This window comes from Camarhynchus parvulus, chromosome 2 (assembly GCF_901933205.1).
Source record: "Camarhynchus parvulus chromosome 2, STF_HiC, whole genome shotgun sequence".
NCBI classification, from domain to species: domain Eukaryota; kingdom Metazoa; phylum Chordata; class Aves; order Passeriformes; family Thraupidae; genus Camarhynchus; species Camarhynchus parvulus.
The window spans coordinates 115,768,295-115,790,066 of record NC_044572.1 but is presented as its reverse complement, the minus strand read 5'-3'; the positions used below and the strand labels follow the sequence as shown (position 1 = coordinate 115,790,066).

The window sequence follows — 21,772 nt, the reverse complement described above, 5'->3', positions numbered from 1 at the left end:
CACCATGTTTACTGTGCACTGGGCTGCTGCAGTTCCCTCATCAGTGCTAGTTCAGGTTTACTTCAGAAATGAAGTCCAATGATGGAAACTAATCAAAATGAAGGTGTCTATCTGAGAATTGCAGTAACTAAGTTGCAGACATTTAGTCTATGGCAGTGTTTCTGCCATGGGCGTGGCAATTATGGGCAGAGGTTGAAGGGGGGAAACCAACTATTTTCCAAATTTCCCATTTACTTACAGTTCTTCTGCATAATTTGCACTGAAATATTAATGAGCTCCATAAAAATTAAAATAAACAATCATGTTTTATTTTTACTACAAGTGCTTTTGTGTAAATAAAAATATTTCGGAATTCCTGCACAGAATTTCACTAACATTTTTAACAATTCAGAAATTGTCACAGTAATTTTCAATGTTGTGTAAAATGGCAAGCACCTCTATACCAAGTACTAGAAAATATGTAGAACAATTAAGTTCTCATGTAGATTAACTGTCAAGGTGAGGGCACTTCTATATTGCTAATGCTTGAACTTCTGTCTGCTATCCCCTCAGTCTCAGCCAGCACTGGTGCAGAAGTTGGCCAAGATTTTTTGACAAATCTTTATCATAATAGTTAACAAACGAAAATGCAAGTAGCTATAATATTATGGTTTTCAGTTCCTTTTAAATGAGCTGCTTGAAAAAGTAGACATCCCTGGATTGACAACTAAGATGAAAAACCACAGATTTACCTTGATCCTGTCTCACATAGCTGCTTTATTGACCCAGACTGGTAATTAGACAAATATACTTGTGTATTTTACTATCTATACACTGCCATGAATAATGATGTCTAACTAAATTTAGCAAGAAAGGATAAAGGCATTTCTACAATGTTAGTGTGGATGTAGTCTCTCACTATTTTTCTTTCTCTTGGTTATATGTTTATAACACTGAAGGCTTGTAAATGGCAAAGGTGAAATGGGCCATATGCATCCCTGAACCAACACCACAAACAGTGGAGGAATTGCACAAGGCATAGATTATTATACAAACACAATGACACAACTACAACAAAGCATTGGAGGTAAATTCAAATTTGCACAAACCTCTGCAGCCTCTTTGCAGTCTGTTTCAGAGATTGGCAACTCCTCTGTAATATTGCCCAGGTTGACAAAATTATTCTGATTTTCAATAATCTGGTGATCTCACAAAAATTACAAATAAATCTGTGAGAAGCCAACAGCTCACCATAACTGTCTATTCACATGGCCAAGAGACAAGTGCTCCTGGCTATTTTTGTGTTTATTGTTGTTGTGATGATGATGCTTATGATGATGGTTGTGATGAAGAACAGGCATATCTTTCATATCCTTTTCTGAAGAAATGCTGAAGTTCTGCTCTGCAGACAATTTAAAAAGTGAATTTCCACACCACTTTGCAATTGTTTGTTATGAAAAAGACCAGTTCTTTTCTAAATGAGAAATGTGGAAAGGATGCAAACTAAAATTAAAAAAAAAATATGTAATACCTTGAGGACAACTATATTTTACTCATGTAATTCCTGTAGCTCTTAACTCTAAATTACCTCAGGCTTTTTTATTGTATGTAAATATCGACTGGCTTTCTGAATCAATCACATGTCACTCAAGGAAATGGAATGAGAGCAAGGAACCTGCTTGAGCACTGGTGTCAGCCCCTACAGGGATTTTCTTTGGGGAACACCATACACGATATTCTTCCTTGCATTCTTTTCTGTCCAATTATAAAAATAGCAGGGCCATAACTAATGGGAAAAAGGGGCTGCTGCAATGCTCCAGGGGAGCCACATTATTTATTGATATCATTAAACCTTTTGTTACATTTAAATAAATAGGAACCAAACTGCAGCTCTGGCTGACTGAAGGCAGGGGCAAAAGCTGCTTTGCAACCTCTTTTGGAGCAATTCCTGGAGCTTTCCCAACTGCATAGAGAAGATCATCTAAACATCAGGAATAGAGGAAGAGCCATCCAAATCAACCCAAAAAAGCATTCAAATTTATGGGTCAGTAGTAAAAGCTTGGTAAATGACCTGAAATACATTACTGAAATACAGCACTGACCATGATCATAGTCTCTATAGCTCAGTAGTCACAGTGTTTCCCTTGATTAATTATTTACACAAGACTCATAACCTCCATTTTAATGGCTGTTGTGCTAAATATCTTTTTAAATTAAATTCTATTTTTCTCTGATGATGAAAAAAAAGTACTTAGGTCTACCAAATGTCATAATTAATTCTTATGTCAAACAATCAACATTTGGCAGATTCTTTGAAGACAGCAGGGCAGAAACAATTCACAAAGCAAGACAGTTGCATGGAGTCAGTATGAGGCACTGATTGGCGACAGATATTCAGAAATTAAGTCAGATCCTTGCTTATCATTTCCCTATGGATGTGATGCTTGTGTGTACTGGAAAGAAGAATAGAGATTACGAACATCAGAAAACTGTGAGGAAAAAGAAAGAGAGATAGAGTCCTCACAAACAAGAGGATGCAATAATCTTTATGACAAAAATTGATTTTATTATTATGAATAATAACAATAATGAAAATTCAAAAGATTTGAAATCTTCATGCCCGGTTAATTAAAGCAGGATAACCCTGCAAATGTATGGATGACAAGTCTAAGAATACTAACAAGTAGATTTTTAAAAGTATTAAGCATCAATATATAACAATAATTATGAATCTTTTGGGCAGGTAGGGACCATTTTTATAGAAAATGAATGAAAATCTTGGGCTGCATAGGGCAAAGTACTGCCATCAGATGAAGGGAGGTGATCCTGCCCCTCTGCTCAGCACTGCTGAGACCTCACCTGCAGCCCTGGGCCCAGGTCTTGAATGGATGGAGCCAGAATCTTCTCAGTGGTGTCCAGTGCCAGGAGCAGGGACAATGGGTGCAAACTGGAACACAGGAGGTTCCCTCTGAACACCAGAAAACACTTTTTCAGTGTGAGGGTTATCAAGCCAAGGCACAGGTTGCTCAGGGAGATTGTGGAGTCTCTTTCCTTGGAGATGTTCAGAAGCTGTTTGGACACAATCCTGGGGAGGCTGCTCTAGTGCACCCAGCTAAGTGTGAGGGGGGTTGGATCAGATGATCTCCAGAGGTCTCTTCCCACCTCAACCCTTCTGTGTGATTTTCTAATACAGAAGTTGCAAATTTTCTACTAGTGGTAGACATTTTACTGAGCATTCAGACACTGTTGGAAGCTGCTTTAGAAGCCTGTTGCCTCTTAGGGAAAGCATTCAACATTTATAAATTCATGAGTTGAAAGAAGCGCTGGGAAGGCATTTTTTTTTGGATGTACACTTTAGCAGATGGTGACTCTGCTCACAGTGACCACAGTATCCAGTTCCAAATTTGGCTACCATGAGTGCTTCTTCTTATATTTCTGATATTACAACTTCATTATATTCTGAAGAAAGTAATCCGTTTTTCTATTTTAATGTATGTTTTGTGCTTGGCAGTGTATTTGATAAGCTATCCACCGCTGATAACTTTACCTTAGGCAGATATGCTCACTGCTTTTTACTTCACTATGGAAAATTTTCAATACTGTTAATCTCCCTATATCACATCTTTGTCTGAATTTATACATGGCTCTGCAAGAGAGAGTTTGGGATCTATTTTTGTGTATATTCCTCCTCTGTAGGTCCAGCAGGCAGCCTGAGGGTTACAATAATTGAAACTCATGAGAGGCAACAGATGGACATCCACAAAGTAAACCAGAAGATTCTTTCAAAATATCCTGAATTTGTATCAACATGCCAAAGAGCTTGCATGTTTTGCATGTTTTTAGACTTAGGGTTTTCATTTTCTTTGCTTCCCCCCATCTTTCAGTGGTCTAGATTTTAGGTCATCCTTCTATACCTTGATGAGAATGGGAGGAAAGGTAACTTCACCTTGTCCAACGCAGCATTGAATGAAAGTAATGTCTCCTGGCCCAGAAACATCTAGTTGTGTCAGCCCATTGCTCTGCCAAATTTTCTTAATTTTGCTTCTTCAGCACTGATGAAGTCATGTGGCTGCTAATTCCAGAGTTAGCACAGTGAGCCCTGGCTTGGGGCTTCGTGCTGCGCTGTGTTGATGTCATATTAGGCTCTGGGTCTAATACAAATCTCTCTGCAATAACTTGGATAACTTTTTAATGTTCAGGCTATTGAAGCCAGTGTGTACCTGGCATTCAATACTCTCAGTGTGCATTAACTATTTTCAAATAACAACAAAAGTTGTATGAAGTGTCTTTCTCAAAGATGCTAAGCTGTCACTATTTTGACTGTATTATTAGTTTGTTCCCGGAAAATTGAGGTTTCTGTAATGACAATCTGCCTTGCATTTTAAAGGTGTTGCGCAGAATTTATTCATCAAAATAATATATATATTATGCCCTACAGCAAATAAATATAGATTTTAAACACAACATTAACTATAGTTATTCTTTACTATTAATTGCATCCCATTCTCTCATACTTCTCTTGATTCTCCCTCAATTTAAAGAAATGTTTAACATCTTCAGCTGCCAATTACTTACACAGGCACCCAGAATCAGGATGAGATACAAAGTTACTGGTTCATCAATAAAAACATATTTTTAGAAACAACTATAAAGCAGATATAATAATAGCTTTACTGCATTAAAATTAAATAAATAGCTGTTAAGCCTATTTCCTGAAGCAGGGTTTAATGTAGTTGCAGCTGCAGCAGTCTCTGCATATAAAACCCTTTATACCAGTTAAAAAAATAAAAATAAAAAGTCACCTTTCAAAAATGCTGCTAGTGAGTTATGTATCTCGACAGGTATCCAATACTTACCCCTCAGAGGTGTTTCTTCTCTCAGAGGCTCTAACTCCCTACCAAATGGAAGTGCTTGTATTCCCAGTCATTTGGACAAAGCTTAGCATGATAAAATGATTTGTTATGCCAATAAAGATTTTTTTACACTGTAAAATGGTTTGTTACACTACTATTGCTACATAAAAATGTTATGAAAATTAAGTAGGTAGTAAGGTCCAAAAAGGAATAGTCTGCTTTTGGGACTAGCTACCAGGAAAAGGTAAAAAGGATGATCTCATGATCTACATACAGTTCCCCAGTCCTTTGAAAAGACAACCTAAATGACCTTTTAACCAACAACTGAAATTGGTACTCCAATTAGGAAAAGAAGTTATGCATCCAAAATGGATGGGAGCTTTCTCAAGTCAGTAGTATTCAGAAAATGGAAGGAAACTGCAAATTATTTGATAATCCAGGTGGTGACTTCTGTATTGTGGCATGGTACATGAAACAAGCCTAAATTAAAATTCAGAATGAAAACTGAAGTACAGATTCATGATATGTTAATCATAACATGTCATGGATGGTGTAGCAAGATAGTAAAACTGGAGGAAAGCCTCACATTTTGTACAGTATTTTAATTTTAGCATTGTTTATATAAATCAAAGCACTATCTGAAATGGGAAACTATTTAATTCACAGTCATGCCTCATAAGTTCCAGGCACATTTTAAATTTTCAATTTAATTAAAATTTTGAATTTTTATTTAATCCAGCACAGCAATCAGTCAGTTCTTTAGAAAGGAAAGGCCAGTTACATCTTTCAATTTATTACAGAATTTCTATATTTTTTAATTTGACATTTTTAGTTTGTATACATTAATTGTGTTTATTCTAATATTCTAATATTAATATTTGTATTCCTGCCATTTGACAGAACTGTACTGCACTGATAAGTGCAGCAAACACTTCTTGTGATCAACAACCAGCTGTATTTTAAAATAATTTTAAAAATCATTTTAAATTAACCAGTGAGATTTATTCCACAGATGCTTTTTACTTTGCCAGTGGTAGTATAAACCAGATTGTTAGTAAACAGCTTGAAATACTGAACACATCAGAAATATGCATCCCTTCTGGCTGCTCAGACCAGGTAGCTCGCCTGACTAGCAGGTGTGGACTGCAGACTGCGCCTCTTCTCCCACTGTCTAACAGGGTCATGGTTAGGACCATGAGCCACAAGCATTTATGTTCTCAAAATAGGTATATTTTGAGATATACCTATAGATATACCCCTGGATATCTGGGGTGATCGATCCTGTGTGCAACCCCTTAGAGTCAGCCAGTTGCACTGCACTATCCACAGCTATGAAGAGAAAGAGCTACCACTTCTAGGAGATCGCACACAGCTCATGCCAAACAACCTATTAACCATAAGCAGAAGCAGCCAAGAGGAAAAACTGTGGGCAAGACTGGGATGTTGCTCCCAAAGCGACTGATTGAGTCCAAGCACTTCCCTGCACTGCAAACTTTTATACAAATTCTTGTAATTGCATTTTTTCACTGGTGTTGCACCAAATGTGGACAATGGAGGTAGAGTGTTTTGATAATGCAGAGTTCAAGGAGAGAAAAAAAACATGGCTAAATATGAACACATACTTTAATTCCTAATATTTTTTTGACCTTTTTCAAGGATCAATCCATATCTGAGTCTGGGAAGAAACTTAGCTATGTATCATGTAAAATACATTTACAATCAGGGCTGAATAAATGGCATCATTGATTGTGAACAACAGAAAGGTTTAGGCAAATTAATTTTGGGCAAATCTGCTTTGCTTGGCTCTACATCTCAATGAATGAGAGCCAAAGGCTCAAGTTAATTTCCACTTATCCTAATTATGGACAGAATGGGTATTAGGCCTCTACAGAGCTTGAAGAGACATAAGGAAAGAAAGGAACAGTGCACATTTTAATAATTTGTATATAATTCTCTAATTCAAAACACAATTAAAAATCTCTGCTGTCACAGACATATTTTATCAAAAATCATTTTGCTAGGATTTTTCTCCTGAGAAGCTGAGGCCTCAGAAACAAAATGTAAACAATAATTATCTGCTGCTGTGGAATGCAACAGGTGCATCTTTGATTGGTCTCATTTGGTTGTTTTTAATTAATGGCCAACAGTCCAGCTGGCTCAGACTCTCTGGTCAGTCACAAGATTTTATTATCATTCCTTTCCTTTCCTTCCTAGCCTTCTGATGAAATCCTTTCTTCTATTCTTTAGTATAGTTTTAATATATCATTTTCTTTTAATATAATATATATCATAAAATAATAAATCAACTTTCTGAAACATGGAGTCAAGATTCTCATCTCTTCCCTCGTCCTGGGACCCCTGTGAACATCACCACACTCTGCATTCATCCATCAGCCACTACACCCCCTTTCCAGGACAAGCAACAAGAGCAGGCTGGGCGTGAAAGAACCGATGGAATCCCAGCAGGAGAAGAACCATGAACTTACGGAGAGGAGTATTTGGATAGCGCTGTGAATGACCTCTAGGTACTGGAAATCAATGATGCAGCCTGTCACGGAGACGTAGGAGTAATCCTCCAGGATGCCAGGGGAAGAAGGACGCACCACCCTTCGTATGCAGCCGGGCCCGTGCTCCCGCCACCAGGAGCGGTGCATGGAGATGTTAAAGGTCATGAGATCCGTTTCCTAGGAGAGGGAGGGGAAAAAGTGTGAACACATTTGACTTTCTGTTTTTAAGGTAAAGAAAGAGGAAATAAAGGATCTTTTCTATTATAAGGGCAATGAGGAAATTATCCTCAATCCTCACCCCAGTAATTCTAGTATGAAAGTAGAATGTTAAAGCGGAGAGAGGGAATGGCAAATATTCATTGATTATTTTGCATTTGTGCACAGGAACTTCTGCCTGGCATAAGAATCATCCTACCAGGTACTGTACAAACACATGTTCCCTTGGACTTATGGCCTGAAAAGCAATTTTAATGTTACTTTATTAGAATGTCACTTAAGGACTCTTCTTTTTTTTTTTTTTTTTAACAGACAATAGAACCAATTTTACCTTATGGTACTGGAGACAACCTAAATGAAATTTACATCATCTTTGATGATTTCCACCATCAGATTCAAATGAGATGTCTCCAGCACCCTGCTCTCTTTTCTTCCCTCTGCACCTCATCCAGATTATGAACCTCTCAGCTTAGAGAAGGGACCTACATTTGTGAATTTATCTGGGTTTGAAATAAAAGCAGTAAGTTCTCTTCACACAAATCATCTTCCACATCAGATATTAAACCTACCCAGATGAGTACTGGTTGCACTCTAACTCACACAGGATGTATAATGTCTGTACATTTTAGTAAACATCATACCACTTCCATGTGGAGCAGCAAAAGTGGTAAACCTACTAATGTACTAAAAATTTCCTAAGAGCTTACCTATGAAGTACAAGCAGGAAAATTCATTTGAATTAACAAAAAAAATTTGGTTCTTTGGGTCATGTATAAAAAAACCACATGTATTAAAAAAAATAAAAATTCACTCAAGTTGAATGAATGTCATTTAAATGTGAAAAACACCCAAGCCTCCTTACTGGAGATAAATGAGAGTTGAGTAATACTGATACTTTAAACAATTAATTCAGATTTATGTTACCATGTTTCCCATTCTGAACTCCAAGTAAAAAATGTCTGCAAAATTGTCAGCCCTATGCCCACAAAATACCCCTGCCTTCCATACAAGTGCTCAAGTTTGTGAGCGCTGCCATGACACCAATTTGCCATTTGCATCCCACAAATATGTCCTGTCTGGGGCCATTTACTTCTACCCTGACCAAAGGGAAATTCAGCCCAGACTCCAGTTGCAGAAGTAGTTAATTTGTTATTTTCCTTCATTAATTGGCTTTATTCTGGCCACACCTGAAAATTAACATGGGAATTAAATCCTGACATCCTCACTATATCCTGGTAATCAGTAAGAAATCTGCCTTTGTGATCTGCTGGTTTTTTCTCCACCGCTTCTCTACCCTTTAAATACAGAGCTGCTAGATTTCCAAATGCATTATTTCAAGTTGATGAGGCATTTGTCTTTTGACTTTGCATGTCAATCCTTGATACTGGTTTAGAAAATTTTCAGCTGCAACATGAAAACAGCTTGTGAAGTAAGAAGCTGACAAACAACACAGTTTAATGAAAATATAATCATAAATATAGAAGTCACAGGAAACAGCCAGGGAGAGCTTTCTTTGTACAACAATGCCAGAGATTGCACAGTATTATTAAGTGCTTTTAAAGATTGTCAACGCAAAGGAATGCCAGTTGTCAAGCAGCACACTCATATTCCATCTAACCTAGCTCAGAAGCCCTTTGCTGAGAACGAATATGGATTACTGAGTTAGTGTGTATCAAATATTGTGAGGTAACACTTTGTTATAACAACTGTGGGAATAAATTGTGATGTCCATGGTGTTGGTGTCACAGCTTCCTTTGCTCTTGAAGGTTTATTTATCCTTTATTGTTTTTTGTCTTTATGTTTTCAAAATTATAGTCTGTTACAGTATTCATACTTGGCTAGTTCACAGCCAATGACAAAATTTGATAGGGAAACAGCTATGTTACATTTTACATGCCAACACATGTAAAATGTAACATTTTGCATATGAACAGTAGAAACCCTTTATAAATAAAATCTTTCATTTCTGGAATACTGTTACGTGTGGCTCTTGGGGTGATTAAAAAAATGCTTACATGATAGTCATGTTCATGTTTCAAGGTTGCTGGTGATTCAGGTAAAAAGGAAACAGCAATAACCCCCCCACCCTGCGCCAAAAAAACCCCCAAAAAACTCCCCCAACCAAAAAGCCATCACAGCAGTTGCTACCTTTCTAAAAATAAATTCTCATTCAGAAATTCTGGATAAAGTCTAAAAGAGGGGATTTTCATAATTACTTTTTACTTTGTGTATTACATCCTGAGCTCTCAAAGCAGGTAAAAGCAGATAATGATGCCCCAGCAAGGATCAGTTTTAGAAATGCAAACAAAACCACTTGGTGCATTATCTTGACCTCTGAAATATCACTTCACAAAATGGCAGCCATAAGCCGTTCAAGCTGATAAATGTTAAGCTGCTAATCAATAAAAGAAAGCCTGACAACAGAAAAATCAATTTTTACTTTTTTTTTTGGCAGCTGAAACACTTCTCACTAACTACTTGGAGAGTCTTAATCCGTAAAGTGAGTCAAATGAAACAAGCATTAAAAAAAATTAACCTGTATCTTTATAGTCATTTACAGAACCATAGAAAATTCAAAGACTCATTGCTGGGATGTACAGGTTTTAAATATCAGTGAACTCCTGAGAGTGTTTTGGTATTTGTAGATTCACAGCTTGGAAACTCTGAGCACGCTGGAAAACCTGCTGCCCAAGTAGCTTATTTTCAGCTCCATGTTAATTAAAGTTAAGAATTTTCAGAAAGTACAAGGAGATGTCTAAAGTTTTTCAATAGATCATTTACTATCTTCCAATTTTTCACATTAAAAAAAATTGCCTAAAATGTTTAATCATCAGTGACAATTCAAATGTTTATTTCTTAGGAAAAAAATGATGCTGTTTCAAAGCAAGAGACTCTTTTGAGCTCTGTACAAGAGAAACCATGTTGTCCTTCTAACTAACTCAGTCTGGATTCATTTAAAAGTTGAAATTTCTATCCTGGATGTAAAATTGCTCTCTTCTGAGCATGTATCTTGACTTTAATTCCATACATCAGCAGATAAACTATACTTCCTCAGCTGATAACCTCTCAGATAGACACCATGAACAGAGAGAGGGCAGAACACAGGTAACAGGTATTCCAGAAAAATTGTGAGACTTAAAGAAGTGACACAGGAAAGTGAAATCCCATCTCTACTCCTCCCTTCTTTAGTCAGCATTAAAGCAATACTCCAATCTCTGGTAAGAAGTTTGCTCCTGAGTACAGGATCAGCCCCATAATCATACTTTACTGATGTAGAGTCCCAATTCACTGTCTACAGTGTTTTAAGCCTTTAAACTATATATAGGATTTGTGTTGGCTGTCAGCCCAAGGATTAATTTTGATTATTATTGGAAAGCATTGCTATGGCAGATACATTCTTTTAAGGTGAGATGTAATCCCTGTGAGTCTGAGTAATGCTGTTTCCAAGTGCTTGGGGATAATGTTTAATTTCATTATATCTGCTTAAATTCTACATTTGGTTTCAAGTGGCCTTTTTCTATAGGACAGGGCTTTGAGCAACCTGATCTAGTGAAAGATGTCCCTGCCCATAGCAGGGAGGTTGGTCTAGATGATCTTTGAAGGTGCCTTTTGATCCAAAGCATTCTGTTAATTTTTTTATTCAATTTTTAGGTGGTGAATCTGGGTAAAATTTAACAAATCATAGCATAAGATGGCTGATTTTGAAACTACAGAATAATAACAGGTATGATGTTCCTTTCATTTATTTGTGTAAAATTTACACACAGTATCTATAACAAGAACACAAAAAATTAATGAGAAATTAGGACTACCTAAAATCACTAGTTTTAAGGAAAACAAAAAGAAGGCACTGAAACTCCAGGGAGAAAACCCAATGTACCAAGACTGCCTTGCATAACAAACAAATATTATGCTGTGACATGATTACCACCACAGCTATTTGTTCTTTCAGTGTGCTTCTGCTTTATGACATGTAATTTTCTCTTTCTTTCACTCCTTGCTGGCATTTAAAAATTCACTCTTAGGAAAAGTGTAACAAAAACAGTGCTTTGAGCAGGATGGAGGAAAATACCTTTTTTCCTTCAGAAAAGAGCAGTCAACACTTGAAATTTTATAGACAAGTGAAAGAGCACAAAGGCCTGGCAAAATGTAATGTTAGAGATCTTGACTTTATTGTTGCTTGTGTGGTACTTAGCCCTTCCTAATCCTTTTTATTTTATTGATACATACTATATTGCTTATTATAAATGGACATTAGGCTGAGGCATTAAATATTCCCATTCAATTTCCTAAGTGTAACAAGGATGCTCTGTTCTGATTTGCTACACATATTTTGTTTAAGCAGTGAGAAGAAAAGATTTTCAATCAAACACTTGCTCAACAGGTAATAAAAATTTATATGCATAATGCTAGAAAAGGAATAGCACATTTCCTTGCAATTCCCTAGATCCAATTATGTTTGTAATTAAGATGCAGGGTTGTTGGCAGCGACAAGGGACACACACATTCCTTAGTATCTAATCTCAAGGAGACCTTAATCCTCATTAGATACGAATGATGCATCCCAGTGTTAATGAAATCCACTCTAATTGCGCAAGTACTTGGCAACATGACCATCAGCTATTAGCCAAAGACCCCCATTGGCAGCACCACCTTACTTTTCCACCCTGTTTTTACTTGAAGCAACAGGTTCTGATCCCAGCTTGCTCTGTGTGTGACCAGTTACATTCCATCTCCTCTCACTACTGCTGAACAAACAGTTTTGAAGGCCTGGGCAGACAATACTGAAGAAGAGTGAGGCCATTTCCCATCTCCAAATGGGGAATTTTGCATCACTAGCCCCCACACTGTCTTTATTGGGATGACAATTTTTGATTATTGACTAATTTTTTTTTCTGCTGGTTTTTAATTTAAACGCTTGTCTCAATGTTACACTGATGGCCTTTACCTATTCCATGAGCTAGAGGTTGAAGGTAGCCCACTCAATAATTGTGGTAGCCCACTCAACCACTAATGGGATAGGACAATGAACCATGCTGATTCCAGGCTGCTCAAAATATAATACACTCAGCATCTTCACCTCATCCTGAGCACTCTGGAGAATAAATGACATGAAGAGCATTCTTAAATTGAAGCTTATGGGTAAACTCTATTGGGGCTATTCCTCTGTCTGCACTGGATGTCAGACAAGACATAGTAAATTCATCTCTGTGCTAGGAGTGCACACTAAACCAGAGAAATTGTGATATACTTAAATTTATTACCACTAAAAAAGAAAATTTACAGTATCAAAATCTTCATAGACAATGAGGTAACCCTATCATCGTGGGCTGAGAATGGTTAAAAGAGGTACAGAGGCAAAGTAATTCTTGGTTGGTGTGATTAGAGGCTCATGGTTCCCACTGACAGAGTTTAGAAGTTCACAGCCTGGCATCAGACCATGACTACAGGGAAAGATTTCCATATCAGGCATAATTTTTTTTCCCAAATCTATCTACACTACAATACTTTTTAACCATTTGCCGACAGGCTACCCTCCACATCTACAACCCTCCAAAAAAAAAAAGTATGAGTTATGCTTACCAAGTACTGGCTTTTCCTTCTTTTACTACTTTTATTCCTTCAACTATGGAGGGTGTTGCCAGATTTTATTTTTTACAAGTGAACATAATAATTTTGGAAAATGTATTTGGAAATTAGGCAGATCTACCTATGTTATAAAAAGTTTACTTGCATTGCTTTATTTGCTACATGCTCAGGGATCTGCATACTCTTTTGCAAAGCAAGCAATTGTAAAATTAGATTTACCAAAATTACTAGAAAAGTGGAATGTCTCTAGGAAGCCAGAAGGCAAGAAATCAACAAGAGAAGCATACTCCTGTCTTAATTCAGTCTCAGTATCAGTTGCAAGAAAAAATTATGATAACTAGCAAGGGGATGTTTTTGAAGCTTGTTGCCCCTGAAGATGAGCTCTGATCTTTGGCAATGCTCAAATCCCAGCTCCACGTCTTTTCCTTGTTCAACTTCCCTTTTGTGGCAGTGTCTCTGTCTGAGAAACAGCCCAGAGAGGTAACAGGTATGGCAGGAAAAAGCCTCAACGCACAAGGAAAAAGGGGATTTTTGAGATGGAGTGATTGGATCAATATGAGTCTTACCTACCACTTGTCACAGGAAATTCAACATGGACACAAACAAGTCACAACTGCCCAGAAAAGCTGTTGTGCTTCAGTGAAGTCCTTGACATGTGATTAAGCTGAGCACCTAGTTTGAAAATTGCTCTCACCTATTACCTCTGATGATCCAAGCTATGACAGAACACAGATTTGGAGCGATGCCAAACTCTGAGACTGCTTTGAGTTTTGAAGACTGAGAATATGACAAGGGTTTGTATAAAGTCAAGTCAAAGGTTTGTGCAGATTGGTGAGTCCCTCACTCAAGCCATGCCTGATTTTGACTGAAATGAAGAAGCAAGGCAGGACTGAAATGTAACATAGTGAAGAATTAGAAACATCTTTGGCAAGCCATGTACAGCCACCTATACCAATGATGTAGGAAAACATAGCAGGCCAAAGAAATGGGAAAGGATAAAAAAGGCTTGAAACATCTTGGTGTACAAAAATGGGAAACCAGTATAATATGGGCCATAAAAAAATCTGCCCAAAATGTTTATAAACTACAAGCATTTGAAAAGGGAGTTTATAACATAAAACAATTTCAAGACTCAGCAAGAACATTTTAGCTTTGTTGTTGCTGTTGCTGTTTTTGAGCAAAATTGCTGAGATCCCTATGGAGTCATTCATACATTTGAAATATCACAAAATTAAAATTTGATGCCTCAAAAATAAGTTGCCACAACACTTAAAGAAAACTCTTTCCCACACTATATTATAATGTTTACAATATTTCTTATTAAATTATTATTATTAATTTTTCTTATTTAATATTTATCATTAAAGCCAACAGGACCAGACTCATGTGCCTGAGTATCTCACTATGTTTATAGTTTCTAAATATTCAAGAAATACACTGCTTAAAGAAATGGAGAAGACTCTTGCAGTGTTGATAGGAACTGGATTTTTCTACAGTTAAAATGGAGAGGTCTAGCCTGGGCTGGTCATACTGAAAGTACTAATTCTTTATAGCACTTTGTCTTGTGCTATGGACACCCAAATATTACAAACCTTGCATGGAGTTTTAGTTTGAATGTCACTATGAAATGCATAGAAATAGAGGACACAGTTTGTGCCAAAAGCCTACATAATCCCATATGAGGAACAGATGCAATGTAGCCTCTAGTTAAAACAGGATTTAACTTTGTTACTATCCAAATAACCATATTTTGTTCACAGTGGTTGTGAACAAAGACAAAGCATGGGGATAAAGGCATGATTAAGAATATAATGTTGTAACAATAGCACAGTTAATTTACAATATTTCCCTTCCCTTCTGGTGGGTTCTGTGTTTTGTCTGTCCATCTCAGCTATAGGAATACCATAACATCTCTTGCTATGCAAGGAGATAAATTCTATGCTGGAAACATACACATGAGAGCCTGGGTCCTAAATTTAAAGGTTTATCCCAGACTCTGATGACACTAAAATACACCATAAAAAGACTTTTAAAAACTCCCTTGAATGTTAAAATTTCTGACAAGAAAAATAACTCCCTGTTTTAAGACTAGCCAGAAAGCTCCTACCTGCATCCAGGAACACTTTTAAAGATTAATAGACCAGTTTAAGCAACTGCTGTGGCATTCTCTGCTTTGCTTGCTCAAAGCAATGCAATTGTTCAAGATATTGCCAACTCTTGCTTTATGACAAGTCTGGTTATGTTCAGCATTTTTGCTAAAGCCTTCGTTCCCAGGGACATGAAATTACAGTAAGAAGTTTGTCTTGTTGTGAGAAAGTGAGCTGAATAGGAAAATCTCAAAACTCAGGAGCTCTGCTGCTAGGCACTTCCACTCTGTGCTGTAATTTGCACTGTTTGCTGTTTTCCTTAAAGCTGGGTCCTGGAGTTAGAAGGGAGGCTTCTGTGTCACAAGTTCAGATGACACCTATCCAGGGCATCACCTGCCACAGTCCCCCATCTTGGACAATCATGGATACATCAGGGTATAGGAAAAAGCCAACTGTTTTTTAATGTTTCAACAAAGGCAACGACCCAAGTGTACCCTAATAGCTTAAAAGAGGCAATAAAGAATATTCATATATAAATCAAACTCCATTATTCATTGAAATTTTGTAAGATTCAAATTTTTATTTTAGAGTGTGTGCAAAGGGCAATGAGAAAGATGTGCTAACTCACTCCATCTTTTGAATGAACTCTATACAGCTCATTGGATAAGACTGTCTGCCACAACAGACTGCCAAGAAGTGTGAGTACACACTACCAGAAGCTCTTCTGAAGACTCAGAATGCAAAATGAGACAAGAAGCAATAAGTAGCAGAAGTTATTGAGCTGTGATGTGTCTGTTTTCTTACTTGCTTTCATTTCAAAGAAGCACAAGATGCTCTTAGAAAAATTCCTTTCCTCATGACACTTGTTTCTGTATTTCTTCTCTGTGATAAAAACCCATCATTTTTTTGCCAGTCCCTCAGTTTTTGTGGTGCTGTTTGCCAATGACCTTGGCTTTAGCAGAGCAATCCTTTAATCACAGGCTTCATTTGCATTCTGCTGAAGCAATGACAGTCTCCAAAAAAGAATTTGATAGCATTTTTTTAAACAGCAAAGACAGTCTCTAAAGAAACTTTCAGGTCAGATGATGAAATTTGAAATCCTCCCTTTTCCAGCAGAAGTGAAGCACCTATGACTACAGAAAAGAGAATCTGCAGCAGCAAAACTCAGTTAATACAATTCATTTAATTATTCGTTTAGAAGTGAAGAACCTATGACTACAGAAAAGAGAATCTGCAGCAGCAAAACTCAGTTAATACAATTCATTTAATTACTCATTTTACATTTACTACAGGCATTAGTCCACATTTTAGGTTCCTTGAAACATTTTATACATTTATGTAAATATCTAAATATATGCATAGAGTCTATTCTGTTTATGTATATGCAGTATGCATATATTTATCAATTCATATTTAGCTGTACAAATTAATGACTCAATGCTTCCCCATGAACAAATGCCAGCTGTGGTCAAAGAAGGCAGCCTCACCAATCTACTTCAGCACTGCATTTTCCCCTGATCTTGATCAGATTAATTTAATTTGCAGCCTAATCCACCTGCAAACCTCAATAACTCTCACAGACATTCACACAAAAGAGAGATTTTTTTATTTGTTCTCTCAGGAATTTTCATGTTTTCAGAGGACTATTTCAGAAACAAGGATCCTTTTTTCTCTGCAATCACCTTTCTATGGCTAAGTCTATAACCATAATAATCAAATTTCTCAAATTCTTTTGACAAGACTAATCAAAAGTATTTGACAGTGTCCAGTAACTTTTGGATAATTTCAAGTTTTCCATGCCAAAGAAAATCAGTGAGGTGCTAAAACTAATTTTTATTTTTTTCTTTTTTTTAGTATTGAATAAATTTCTCACAGATACTACTTAATCAATGCAGTTGACTGTGATCCCCAGAAACATATTTTTAATTAAAGAGACAACTATAAAACTCTCTATTAATAACAAGTCTAGGTGGATTGCTTAATGGTCCTTTAACAGATGTTCTATAAATCTGGTCACTTTGAAGATGCATAAAGTCTCAGGGAAGCCTAATGATCCATTCACTCCTTAACATCACAGACTTGCCTGCAATCCTTCATCATGCAAGTTTTAATATACTCTCCTCTAAGAAATAAGAATAAAATGAGACCACAACAAAGATATAAGATCATATTAATATTTGAAATTATTGTTTGGTTTCACTCTTAATTTTGAAATAATCTTAACAGACAAAGGGAAGAAAGTTGAACAATTTTTAGATAGACTGATAGTCTTGTGAATGACAGCAGGACACAATGGCAAAATGACAAATAATAAAATCAGTTTAAGTATTTACTGAAAACAAAGTCAAGACTACTATATAAAGACTTTCCTCAAACACACCCACACACATATATATATATATATGTGTGTGTGTGTGTGTTTGTGCATATGTATATGTTATATGTATATATAAAGAATTTCCAGTTTGCCTGAGGGGAAAAAAAGAGTCAAAATATTGTCAATATTAGGCATTTTTTCTGCAAGCTGATGAGTATCTACAAATTCCAATACATTTTGGAAATCATTAAAGTTTAATATATATACTAGTAATTACTAGTATCACTAGAATTTTCACTTTGTAAGTGTTTCTGGTTTTAAAACTGGTTTGGGGAGCAGTGATAAAGGATGTCACTGTGACTCCAGGAGACAGCTGAAAGCCTGAGAAAGGGATCTACATATATTTGCTGGATTAAGGCCAGCAAGAAAAGCAATAAGAAATACACAAGAGGAAAAGGACAAGAAAGGTATGAACACGTGGGCATATTTTTATAGGCCTAATTGTGTTTTTCTTGGAGATAATACAGAATTTCTTTTCAGTACAGCCTGTCCAATATAGGGTGATGTAGCACACTGAGGCATCAAGGAAGATTTTCTTGATCAAATATGGCATATTTTGCTGTAAAACTCTAGTGAACTCTATGAAAACTATCCAGAGGTAACTGTAGTGGATTTTAGAATTTCAGGTGTAACTGTTGCTGGTTTCAGAATGTCTTTATAGGTGAATTTACCTTCCAATCTCTGGGCAAGCAATATGAAGAGAGTAAATGTTGCTTACATTTATTTTATTCTTCATATGTGGCCAGCTAACGTCTGTGTGCTTGTGCTGGTTTTGAATTGGATAAAGTTAATTTTCTTCAGAGTAGCTGGTGTGGGGCTTTGTTTTAAATTTGTGCTGAAAAAAGAAAAGTGTTGATTATCCAGGAATGATTTTGTTATTGTTGAGCAGTAAAAATCCAATTGTTTTCTGCTCCTCACCCTGCCCCACCAGTGAGCGGGCTGGGACTGGAGCTGGAAGGAGTAGATACACTCGGGGCAGCTGAGGCAGCTTTGTGATGCTGCCTGGAGCAACCAAACTCCATGACAGCGCTAAATAGCAAAGAGAAAGACAAATTCACTGCTAAACTGTGCTCAGGGAGGCAGTAGATAGGAGAAAGCAGGGAAATCTAAAGATGTGGAGATATTAAGGAGGATGGGAGAAAGTTTCCTGTCTTTGATGGCTCCCCGGCTCTTGCAGACTTTCCCACTGCTGCTCCTTCACTAATTAACACTTCTCGGAGCCACAGACTGTGCAAGAGTTTTGCTTCTTAAAGCTCCGCTGAGGGCTGAGAGGATGAGAGGGGATGGCTCAGCTTTAATTGTGTGCTGGCCGGGCACAGGCTGCGGGCATCAAAGCACTGACCGCTCAGGTGAAGGTGTCTGTGGGGAAGAACAGAAATCAGCCCTGCCCAGGGATGCTGCTTGAGTGTTGTGCATTTGGATACTGTCTAACAAGGGCAGGGATCAGCAAACACAATGGAAAATTCTCACCAAAAGCCAGCCCCTCTTGGTACTTTTAGGTAACGCTCATGTCTTCACATCTAAAGCACTGCAAGTCAACACCCACACACTTGGTTTTAAAAGAAAATTGCACAGCAGTGGTGTGTTCAATCAGCCACTGGTAATGCAGAGCCTCCGGACTTCGGACAGCTTTGTATTGGATCCCTGTAAGCATAACTGTGGGACAGGGAAGCACACACAGCACTAAACTGGAGGCGTTGGAGATGACATCTTAGCTGCAGAGGCACAACGTAGAAAACAGATACACCTTCACTGCCCTCCACTGAACTTTTCTGTTTGGCATCAAAATAGATTTTGCCAACTTGATATGTCCTTTTTAAAAATACAACTACTCATGCAAACACACAGAGGGCATGGAATCATTCATACACTGTAACCAGGCAGGTGTTTGCACAGCTGGCAGAATGTTGTGGGGAGAGAGTATGTACAAGAGTACTTAGCTTTGCAAGTAGGAAAACAAGGTACACACAGGCACACATCTGAACTTGGCAATCATTTTAAAAACTGTAGCTGTTGTTTATGATTTTTTTTCCTCTTTGCAACAAGAAAAGTGAATATTATACAGTAAAAACTTAGGACCTGAAAATAAAAAAGCAAAATATTGAAATAGAAAAACACCCCTCCCCACCCCCAAAAAAAATCCCTGAATGTTCACATTGTTCTGTTGAATTTTAAATGCATTCAAAATGAAGCAATTTTTCAGCTGAAAATGCACTTCCAAAGTAAAAGTACCAAAACCCAGTAATTAAAAGACCATATGTCTCAAAGTTTTTCTCTGAACAGGCTGGCTTTCTACAAAACACCTTATTTCTCAGAGAGCAAACAATTTATTTTCCCAGAAATAAAAGCCATAAAAGCTGACAAACTTTATATAGGAATGTGTCAAATAAATTCTTTGGAGTTCTCTTAGTAAAACAAAAAGGAGGAAACATCTCTAAACAAAGAGGTTTGCTTACACTCACTTTAAATGCTGTCACAAGTGATTCTTTGGACAATTTTTAATTTCTAAGACCTCTCCTTGTGTGGATTGTACTAACTCATGAATGAAAAAAAAAATTACAGAATCCTTACAGAACAAAAATTTCCTATTAATGCAGTATCAGGAAATCACAGAGAAGTAAATCACACATTGTGACAGCCAAAGCCTGGTCACAGAGAGGTACTTTTTCAGCTAAATTATTATGATTAAATTGTCAAGACTTCCATCATCATAGAAACAATTAATAATGTTATAAAGGCATTTTAACCACCTTCTTATTGTGCTACAGTATGGAGAATAAACCATAACAAGATGAGGAGGCTTTGTAATTCACAGGCATAATAATGATCAGTTCTGACCATACCATTTCAATAATTGATTTAAACTAACTTTAACCCCTAACTCTTGTAGTAGCATTGCTGTTTAGCCCAAGCCTTTACTGTCTGTAAACTATAAGAGTAAATTGCATTTGCAGAGAAGATTAGAACTGGCCATTCACTGAAGGCATGACTGAAGAATTCTTCTGCAATGGTACTTACAGACTCTTTTTAAAGAAATGAGGAAGCCTGTTTCATCTGTACCTAACAGCTTCACCAGTAATCCACTGAATTCTGACAGTGATGTGTCAAGTTTCTGGAAATACTAAACAAATGACCAGAGCTCATGTGCAGAGTAACTCAACATCAAACACATATTGTGCAGATGTGCTGTGTGTGGGAGGTCAACTGAGTGTTTGGAGTCATTCCTAGCGGGAAATGTTGGACTTATCTGTCTTGAATGGCCAACACTCTCAGGTGTATAAAAAATCAGGTATGTTTTTTATTCTCACCCTCCCTGGTTTTCATTTGGTTTCCTAAAGAAAGAACTCTCACAGCATCTCAGTACATTCCAATTTCTGCCTCTCTTTCTGTCCTCTGGGGCATTTTGGCACCTATACAAACGTATCACATACACTAACTTAATCTCAAGATTTCATTAAAATAAGAAATCAGGAAGAGAATAAGAACCCTAGGGAAAGTTTGTCTTTTTCTGATAACAGAGAAATCATAAGAGAGATTGATGTCAATGCACAAGTATAAAATGAGGCACAATTACTTCTGCTGCTCCTACAGCTACGTACAGTACTTGCAGTATTTGCTGGGGTTTCAACTGTGTTAAAATTGAATGTTTTCAAGCAATGAATTTATTACTTTTTTTTGGGAGAATGGCCAGAAATTTTGAATTGTTATCAAATTATCAAAATATATTATGTATCCATTAAAAGTAAAAAGAAACTTTCTTAAAAAGCTTGCTCAAATGGCATGGAGAGGCATAGGCTGATGCATTCAGGCAGGAATGTCTAGGGGCTGGATGTAGAAGATTCTGTAAGAGCAAACAAAGCTGAAACAAAACATACAGATTGTATCAGGTGAGAAGTTCAAAATCCTAAAAATTGGTCGTGGTTGACCCAAGACCATGAGAAGTACATCTTCCTGTCAGGCCTGAGTTGTTGCAATAAGGATAAGCAGCCAAAGAGCATGTTGCCATTGAGTTTTATGGGTACAGAAGAATGTCTGAAGACTGGGCTGAAGAAAAATCCCAAAAATGGTTAGATAAGCTGTTTTGAAAAGTTACAAGGGAGCTTCTCAGGTCTCAGCTTCTTTGCATGTATTCCCAACCAAGAGGGATGGGTAGTTCCTATTTCC

At 37.1% G+C, this 21,772-nt stretch overlaps 1 protein-coding gene across 3 annotated transcripts in view; it reads right to left on the bottom strand.

Moving 5' to 3' along the window:
• Positions 1 to 21,772, bottom strand: part of NKAIN3 (sodium/potassium transporting ATPase interacting 3) — a 338,372-nt gene that overhangs the window by 81,748 nt on the left and 234,852 nt on the right. For all 3 annotated transcript variants that reach the window (XM_030967335.1, XM_030967318.1, XM_030967325.1), the window contains exon 4: positions 7,319 to 7,516. In XM_030967335.1, the coding sequence (XP_030823195.1) occupies positions 7,319 to 7,516 (198 nt within the window). The remainder of the gene's footprint in view (positions 1 to 7,318; positions 7,517 to 21,772) is intronic.